The 8,813-nt window shown below is 43.8% G+C and overlaps 1 protein-coding gene across 1 annotated transcript in view; it reads right to left on the bottom strand.

Annotated features, from left to right (window-relative positions):
- Nucleotides 1–46: 46 nt before the first annotated feature.
- CDH1 (cadherin 1) overlaps nt 47–8,813 on the bottom strand; it is an 89,906-nt gene continuing 81,139 nt past the window's right edge. The window contains exons 14-16 of the mRNA XM_017539222.2: nt 5,236–5,366; nt 3,485–3,628; nt 47–690 (exon numbers count right to left, since the gene is read on the bottom strand). Coding sequence (XP_017394711.1) covers nt 481–690; nt 3,485–3,628; nt 5,236–5,366 — 485 coding nt within the window. The 3' untranslated portion in view covers nt 47–480. The remainder of the gene's footprint in view (nt 691–3,484; nt 3,629–5,235; nt 5,367–8,813) is intronic.

The following is an 8,813-nucleotide window of genomic DNA, read 5'->3' as shown; positions in this document are numbered from 1 at the left end:
AAAAAAAAAAAAAAAAAAAAAAAAAAAAAAAGGCAGGGGGACTTTGTAGCAATGAGGGGGAGCGCACAAATTAAAAAAAAGAATTATATACACAAAACCACAGAACTAGAATAGCTGACTTCTCCCCTTCTTTTTAAAAGTGAGACAAAATCCCTTAAGAAAATCTGCAAGGTGCTAGGTGAACCTTCTGACACTAAAGTTGTTCTTCTGGAATATTAAAATTTGGGTATCTTTTGGACATCACCACCATGTAAAGAGAGATGGGGGAAAAAAAAGCTTCTAGGAGTAAGTCAAAACTTTTCTAACACACACCGATTAGAGCTATGAAGTGGAAATTCTAACTATACTAACTGCATCACTGACCAGTCTCTTTTTTTCCCCCCGAAACTCATCTCAAGAGAAGGGCACTGAAAAACCATCAGCAACATGATTTCTGCATTTCCCAGCGCACGGGTCTAGGCCCCGTCTCTCTCGAGTCCCCTAGTCATCCTCGCCGCCTCCGTACATGTCTGCCAGCTTCTTGAAGCGATTGCCCCATTCGTTCAAGTAGTCATAGTCCTGGTCTTTGTCTGACTCCGAGGAGTTCAGGGAGCTCAGACTAGCAGCTTCGGAACCACTTCCTTCATAGTCAAACACGAGCAGAGAATCATAAGGTGGGGCCGTGGGGTCACTATCAGCCGCCTTCAGATTCTAAAGAAGAAAGGGGACAACAGGATCTTTTAGTGAAAGGAAGGGCACACCTGTCATCTGGTACAAGAAGTCTAGCACCATGTAACGTATGACAATATACCCAGACCGTGGCACACCACAGAGCAGTGAACACCAACAAAGTGCATTTATACACAATGGCACAGCAAGATGCACAGGATATGTTGTTGATGGAAAGAGAAAGTGAAATGATAAGTTATATGTAGGCAGGAGAGTTACAAGCACCAATCAGTCAGCATGGAGTCCCCACAAATAAGGGTGGGGCTTCCACACCACCAGCTGGGATGGGCAGAGCTGGAAACTTTGGAGATAGTCATACTGGTGCATGCAGGCTGCATTTCAGCCCGGAAAGGGCTGAATGACAAATGCTTAGCAGTTAAATCTAGGGAGTGAGGGTATAGGAACTAAGGAAGAGATGGAGTTTCACTCTTGTGGCGCAGGCTGGAGTGCAATGGTGTGATCTCGGCTCACTGAAACCTCCGCCTCCCAGGTTTAAGTGATTCTCCTGTCTCAGCCTCCTGTGTTGCTGGGACTACAGGTGTGCGCCACCACGCCCAGCTGATTTTTGTGTTTTTAGTAGAGATGGGGTTTCACCATGTTGGTGCAGCTAGTCTTGAATTCCTGACCTCAGGCAATCTACCCGCCTTGGCCTTGCAAAGTGCTGGAATTATAGGCGTGAGTCACCGTGCCTGGCCTTTTTTTTTCTTTATATATTTTCATTTTATGAAATAAATAAAATATATTTATTCTGAGACAGAGTCTCAGATTCTTGCTTTGTCACCCAGGCTGGAGTGCAATGGCACGACCTCAGCTCACTGCAAGCTCTGCCTCCTGGGTTCAAGTGATTCTCCTGCCTCAGCCTCCCAAGTAGCTGGGATAACAGGTGTACACCCCCACACCATAATTTATATTTTTAAAATAGCAAGCACACTTTAAAAAAAAAACCTTGAGGTTCGGGGGTACATGTGAAACCTTGTTATATAGGTAACAAATGGTAAACTCGCTGTGGGGGTTTGGTGTACAGATTATTTTATCACCCAGGTATTAAGCCAAGTACCCAATCTTTTCTGTAAAAGATAACTACGATGAAATAACCTGTACACCAAACACCTCCTCCCATGCCCCTCCCTCAAGTAGATCCCAGTGTCTGTTGTTCCCTTCTTTGTGTCCATGAGTTCTTGTCATTCAGCTCCCACATTTAAGTGAGAACATGTGGTATTTGGTTTTCTGTTCCTGTGTTAGTTTGCTAAGGATAATGGCTTCTAGCTCCACCCATGCTCCTGCAAAAGACATGATCTTGTTCTTTTTTAGCATACTATTTTTATAATTTAAATAAAAACTACAAATACAAGTGATGACTTGCAAATGAGTGTGAATGGAGGAAAGGCCCAAATCCAGATGTATATAAAATGGGTCGGTAGCCAGGTGCGGTGGCCCACCCCCATAATCCCAGCACTTTGGGAGGCCGAAGCAGGCAGATCACCTGAGGTCGAGAGTTTGAGATCAGCCTCGCTAACATGATGAAATCCCGTCTGTACTAAAAACACAAAAATTAGTCAGCCATGCCAGCGGTGCCTGTAATCCCAGCTTCTTGGGAGGCTGAGGCAGGAGAATCGCTTGAATCTGGGAGTCGGAGGTTGCAGTGAGCCAAGATCACACCACTGCACTCCAGCCTGGGCAACAAGAATAAAACTGTTTCAAAAAATGAAAATAAAAATAAAAAATAAATAAATAAAAGAGGGGGTTAAACTGGTTACTGTTTTCTCCAGTGGCTAAAATGAATGTGGCTTAGTCACTTCTAACACTGCAGTGCCTCATAATCCTCATTGACCACTCCTACAGGAAGCTAAAGCAAACACAGACTTCACCAGAGAGACTCACCGAGGGCCACTGGACCATCAGACAAGCCCAAACACCATTCCAGTAACCAGGCAAGTTATTAGAGAACATAGCTTAAGGAAACAAACCCTGCCAGACTATTCCTTTACTGGGTTCTTTCTCATCTTACCCTAAGCTAATTCGTTTAATGCCTTATTATTTTTCCTTGCAAGTAGGCACAGCCTTCTGATAGTTCTGGCCAATAACTGGTTGGACAACTCCCTTGTTGAGTAAGAAGACGGTTTGCTAGAAGACAGACTTTTGCCCTCTGCTTTGCTCTTTCATACCGTTTCCTGCTGGAATACAGACCTAAGGTCTGGAAGTGTGGCAGCCATCTGTGATCATGAGGCAACAAGCCTGAGAACTAGGGTCTACATGCTAAGATGATAGAGCAGAAACATGGAACAGCCTGATCCACCAGCCTAGACTGCTCACCCCAGCTTACTATTTGTACAAGGTATATCTACTCCCATCTGTTTCAGCTTCTTGTATTTAGAGCTGAATGCATTTCTGACATATACAATACAGATTCTATTTTTCTAATCCTCAGGTAGACTTGTGATATACATTTATCCTAATATCCCAACCAGCAGTGGGAGGCAAGGGAGGTAAATTCCATTAGTGAAACTAAAATGAAATTTACTTAGAATGTCCCTAGCCTCATTTCTATATCTACTAAATCTTTTCAGGCAATTCTTGGTTTTGCCACACGGACTTTGCAATTTAAAGCACTATTAGATCTGAAATTCAGATGAGACACAGGTTAAGGAAAGCAGGGCTCAGGGAAGCTGAAAACTTAGTAAAGAATCTAAAGACTCTTTTTCTCATTTTTGACACAACTCCTCCCTTCTGAGCTTAGAGATGAGCCATGCTTTGATTTTCCACATGAATTACTTACTTCATCAATAAAATTTCCAATTTCATCAGGATTGGCAGGGCGGGGAAGATACCGGGGAACACTCATGAGGGTTGGTGCGACATCATTACGAGTCACTTCAGGCCGAGCGTCCAGGCCCCTGTGCAACTGGCTCAAGTCAAAGTCCTTTGGAGAAAAAGGTAGAAGTACAATGAAGAATAAGAAACAGTCATATGCACAGGGCTAAGTCCGGTTTACAGATTACAATATTGGATGATGTCTTCACTGCCAACTGTATGATCTTTACCAGTTTAATGCAAAATGACAGCTTTCAGGCTAGAAGTTTCCCAAATAGCACTGGAAAAAATATAGCCGAAAGAACTGTGTATAGCATGTGTGAATCCAGATATAGTTTGTGTGCCTTACTAATTTTCATAGGATATGACGATGAGATAATTATTTGGCAAATATTCACTCCCTCCCAACCCTAGCCTGTGAGAAGAGTGCACCTCCATTGATTTGGGGCTTTGTCGTGTGACTTGCTTAGCCAATGGGACAGGAACACATGACACAGGAAAAGGTCTAAAAGGCACCAGCTTGCTGGTACAAAGACGAGACTTGCATGGAACAGATCTGGATATAATTAGCAGTTTAGAGCCACTCAGCTAAACGCTGCCTAAATCTGCAGAGCCCCAGCCATCCTACAGATTCTCGTGAGCTTAGATGAGACCAGCAGTTGCTGCAGCTACCCCACAGTGCATGAGAAAGACATGCATGTTGTGTGCTGCTGAGATTCTGGGATTGGTTGCTGTATTGCTCACTGATACGATGTATCTGGTATCCCACCTAGACTTAGAAGTCCCTCAAATCTGGAACAATATTTTTCTCTGTATACCCTCCTCCCTATGTTGTATGGAGCTCAGTAAATTGTGCCTCACTCTATGGCCTGAGTCAAAAGCAGGACTCCGTGACAAACCCCCATGGTAAGTAGACTCTCCAAGACACTGAACAGTTCCCTGGACAACTCTAGGGTAAGATGTTAAGATCATCTTCCAAATCAGGAAATACAGAGGGACTAAAGATATAACATTGACAGCCAAGTACAGTGGCTTATGCCTGTGATCCCAGCACTTTGTGAGGCTAAGATGGGCAGATCGCAAGGTCAGGAGTTTGAGACCACCCTGGCCAACATGGTGAAACCCCAACACCACTAAAAAAATACAAAAATTAGCTGGATGTTTTGGCCAGAGCCTGTAATCCCAGCTACTCAGGAGGCAGAGGTTGCAGTGAGCTGAAATCACACAATTGCACTTCAGCCTGGGCAACAGAGCAAGACTCTGTCTCAAAAAAAAAAAAAAAAACATATAATATTGATGAAAAGCAGTTTGGTCTAACTAAAAACTCAAGAGAAACAAAGCAGACCAGTTGTTCTGTGTGAAAGATAATCTGGCTGAAGTTCATGTCATGTCTGGAGAATGGCAATGAGGAGTGCAGGCTCTGAGACAGGCCATTTGGCTCTGTCACTTCCTAGCTGTATAAACTTAGACAAGTTACTGAAGTGCTCTGTGCCTCAGTTCATTCATTGAGGTGCAGAACAGTATGGGATTGATAAATATTAGCTGTGTTGGTGATGATGTGATGATGACGACAGTCTACTTTCTTGGCCTTAAAAAGATAATATACAAAGTGATACAGAGTTGTTTCAAATGCCTACCTCTCTCTATCCAAATAAAGAAATTGCTTCTTCCAAATAAAGACACCACCACTGAGCTTCCATGGTTTTAGAAACCTACCTGATCCTCTTCTCCGCCTCCTTCTTCATCATAGTAATAAACATTGTCCCGGGTGTCATCCTCTGGGGGCAGTAAGGGCTCTTTGACCACAGTTCTCCTCCGAAGAAACAGCAAGAGCAGTAGAATCAGGACTACGGTGGGGGGTTGTGGGGAGAGAGATCAAGAGTGTTGAGAGCCAAAGATAAAGAAGGCCAGAAGCAGCAGCTATCACAGAGCACCCCTCATACCAGAGAGGGGGCAGTTAGACAGCCACTGGCTACCTTCAATACACTTGAAAATGTCAATCCACGTGACACTCACATCCCTGAAGTCGGTGTGCACAGTACAAGATAGTAGACAGTGATATGTGAATTCAAGCATGGTCTTTAATTTTCAGATAGGTCTTCAACTCAATCATTGTCATTTTCCCAAATCTGGGGGCAAAGTGTTCCAGGCAAAGGAAACAGTAAGGGCAAAGGTCCTGAGGCAGGAGCATATTTGGTGTGAAGGAGGGAAGGTGAGGAGGCCAGCATGGCTGTAGCACAGTGAGTGATGGGAAGAAACATGGTTCTCCCACCATGAGGGGCAAGCAGGGTGGGAGGGGCATATGGACCACTGCAAGGACTTTGGCTTTGATTTAGAATTGGAGCCATTGAAGGTTTGTGAGCAGGGCTCCTAGGTCAGCCCAAATGTGACTGATACATAATCAGCTATGGAGAGAGGGATGGAGACTATAAAATTGCCTGGTATGTCCTTATTTTCTCTTAAGATAGAATCATATAAGAAAGCTTTAAAGTCTATTTAACTCCCAAGGCTTAAGACAAAGGTTACGTTTGATCTTGCGATTATTTCTAGGATATATACAATTAACATTTAACTTAAAAAAAAAAAATTTCTGGCCAGGCGTGGTGGCTCACACCTATAATCCGAGTACCTTGGAAGGCCGAGGCAGGTAGATCACAAGGTCCAGAGTTCAAGACCAGCCTGACCAATATGGTGAAACCCCGTGTCAAAAAAAAAAAAAAAATTCTCTAAAGCTGCCAGAAAGAAACCACTTAACTTTAAAAAAAATATATAGTATTCATTGTGAATGAAAAAAAAAGATTCCATGTGTTTTCTCTCTATGGGCATGTGTGCCCAAGTACCCATATATGTACACTGTGAAGTATTTTTTTGCTTTATTACCTGGGCTGGAGTGCAGTGACACAATCTCAGCTCACTACAACCTCTGCCTCCTGGGTTCAAGTGATTCTCCTGCCTCAGCCTCCTGAGTAGCTAGGATTACAAGCACCCACCACCACGCCTGGCTAATTTTTGCATTTTTAGTAGAAATGTTGGCCAGGCTGGTCTCAAACTCCTGACTTCAAGTGATCCAGCTGCCTTGGCCTACCAAAGTGCTGAGATTACAGGTGTGAGCCATCACGCCTGGCCGAAGCATAATCTTTAAACAGGAGGTTGCATAAACTTGGGGAAAAGACTTCTCAGATGTACCTCAACTACTTATTTCTGAAATCAGAAAAATGCCAGAAGCCTTATCCAGATACACAATATAACTCCCTTGTCCATGATTTATCAACAAGAACACTAAATTGGCTGCACAGGGGAGACAGCACTGAACAAGACTACAGGAACTACACAGTCCCCACCCATGCAGAGCAACAAGCAGTTTACGGTTTCCAAAAAGATGCCTCTTATCAGCGATGCCAGAAGCCCAGTGTCCCCAGGCTCCGAGAAAAAGCCTGGCACAGAGTAAGCAACCAAATATTGGTGGAAAACATGAAAAGATTCAGATTTGGTGTGTCTCTAGTAATTTTTTTAAAGATAGAGATGGGGTCTTGCTATATTGCCCAGGCTAATTCCGAACTCCTAGGCTCAAGCAATCCTGTCACCTCAGCCTCCCAAAGTGTTGGAATTACAGGCATGAGCCACCACGCCTGGCCTCTAGCACATCTTTACCCTTAAGAAACAAGAAATTGGCCAGTTGCGGTGGCTCACACCTGTAATCACAGCACTTTGGGAGGACAAAGTGGGAGGATCACTTGAGTTCAAGAGTTCGAGACCAGTGTGAGTAACATTATGAGAACCCATCTCTAATAAACAAAGAAAAAATAATCATAAAAATAAAAATACAGGCCGGGCACAGTGACTCACACTTGTAATCCCAGCACTTTGCGAGGCAGATCACAAGGTCAAGAGATAGAGACCATACTGGCTAACAGAGTGAAACCCTGTCTCTACTAAAAATACAAAAATTAGCCAGGCGTGGTAGCATGCACCTGTAATCCCAGCAACTCAGGAGGCTAAGGCAGGAGAATTGCTTGAACCTGGGAGGCGAAGGTTGCAATGAGCCGACATCGAGCCATTGCACTCCATCCTGGGCGACAGAGAAAGACTCCATTAAAAAAAAAAAAAAAAAAAAATTAAAAATACAAGAAATTGAACATCTGAGTTCTGGCACTGCCTCTGTTTTAAGTGTTGTTCTACATGGGAATCCCCACTCCTAGTGTCTAAAAAAAATACATACCCATAGCAAATTTAGGTAATCCTATCTTTAAAAAAATATTTCAAGTATAACTACAATCTTTAAGATTCCCTTGCTGGACACAGTGCCTCATGCCTGTCATCCCAACACTTTGGGAAGCCAAGGCAGGAGGACTGGTTGAGCCCATGAGTTTGAGACCAGCCCAGGCAACATGAGGAAACCCTGTTTCTACAAAAAATGCAAAAAATTAGCTGGGTGTTGTGGCTCATGCCTGTAGTCCCAGACATCCAGGGGGCTGAGGTGGGAGGATCACCTGAGCCCTAGAAGTCAAGGCTGCAGTGAGCTGAGATTACTCCACTGCACTATAGCCTGGGCCACAGGGCGAGAACTTGCCTCAAAAAAAAAAACAAAAAACAAAAAACAAAAAACAAAACTCCCCTTAGAATGAATATACTAGTCAGTAATCACTATCCCAAAAGTAGACCAGGCCATTCAAATGTAATCTGATTATGAACTGGGCTGGCAGGGCTTATGTTACCGTGCGTAAGACGATGAATTAACCTAATCTCATGGCACAATAAAGCCATGTAAAGCCTGGCAGAACAAAAGTCCAGAAAGCTTGCTCGATTCCCAACAGCACTATCCTTCTCTTCAACTTTGGGAGGACACCAGCAGGAAGGGGCAGAAGTAAATGGGATGCCCAGCAAACATTTCCGGAACATTGAAAGATACCCTTTCCCGGAGTCCACTGAAGCAGCAGCAGGAAGATCAATGGCACCCATGCCCGACCTAAATTGAAAGCCCTCGATTTTGTCCCACTGCTCCCTCCAAAAATCTTTTTCCATTCCCATCAGCTTGGCCTGGTCTCTGCCCTCCAAGGAGTCTACTCAAGCTTCTGCTGTGCTTTGCTAGGAGAGGAACCTTCCTGAATATCCATCTGCATGTTGGAATTCTACCAGCACCTGTGGCCTAACCACTTCCACCTTCCACAAAACCTTCCTTGAGGCTCAATTAACAGCCTTTTTTGACTACAGTGACTACAAAGGCATTCATGACCTGAACCACCCCTATGGTCACTAATTATATATGATCTTTTTTTTTTTTTTTTTTTTTTTTT

This window comes from Cebus imitator, unplaced genomic scaffold (assembly GCF_001604975.1).
Source record: "Cebus imitator isolate Cc_AM_T3 unplaced genomic scaffold, Cebus_imitator-1.0 Scaffold118, whole genome shotgun sequence".
In the NCBI taxonomy this organism is placed as follows: Eukaryota; Metazoa; Chordata; class Mammalia; order Primates; family Cebidae; genus Cebus; species Cebus imitator.
Note: the sequence above shows the minus strand (reverse complement) of the source record. Positions and strands in the feature narration are given on the sequence as shown.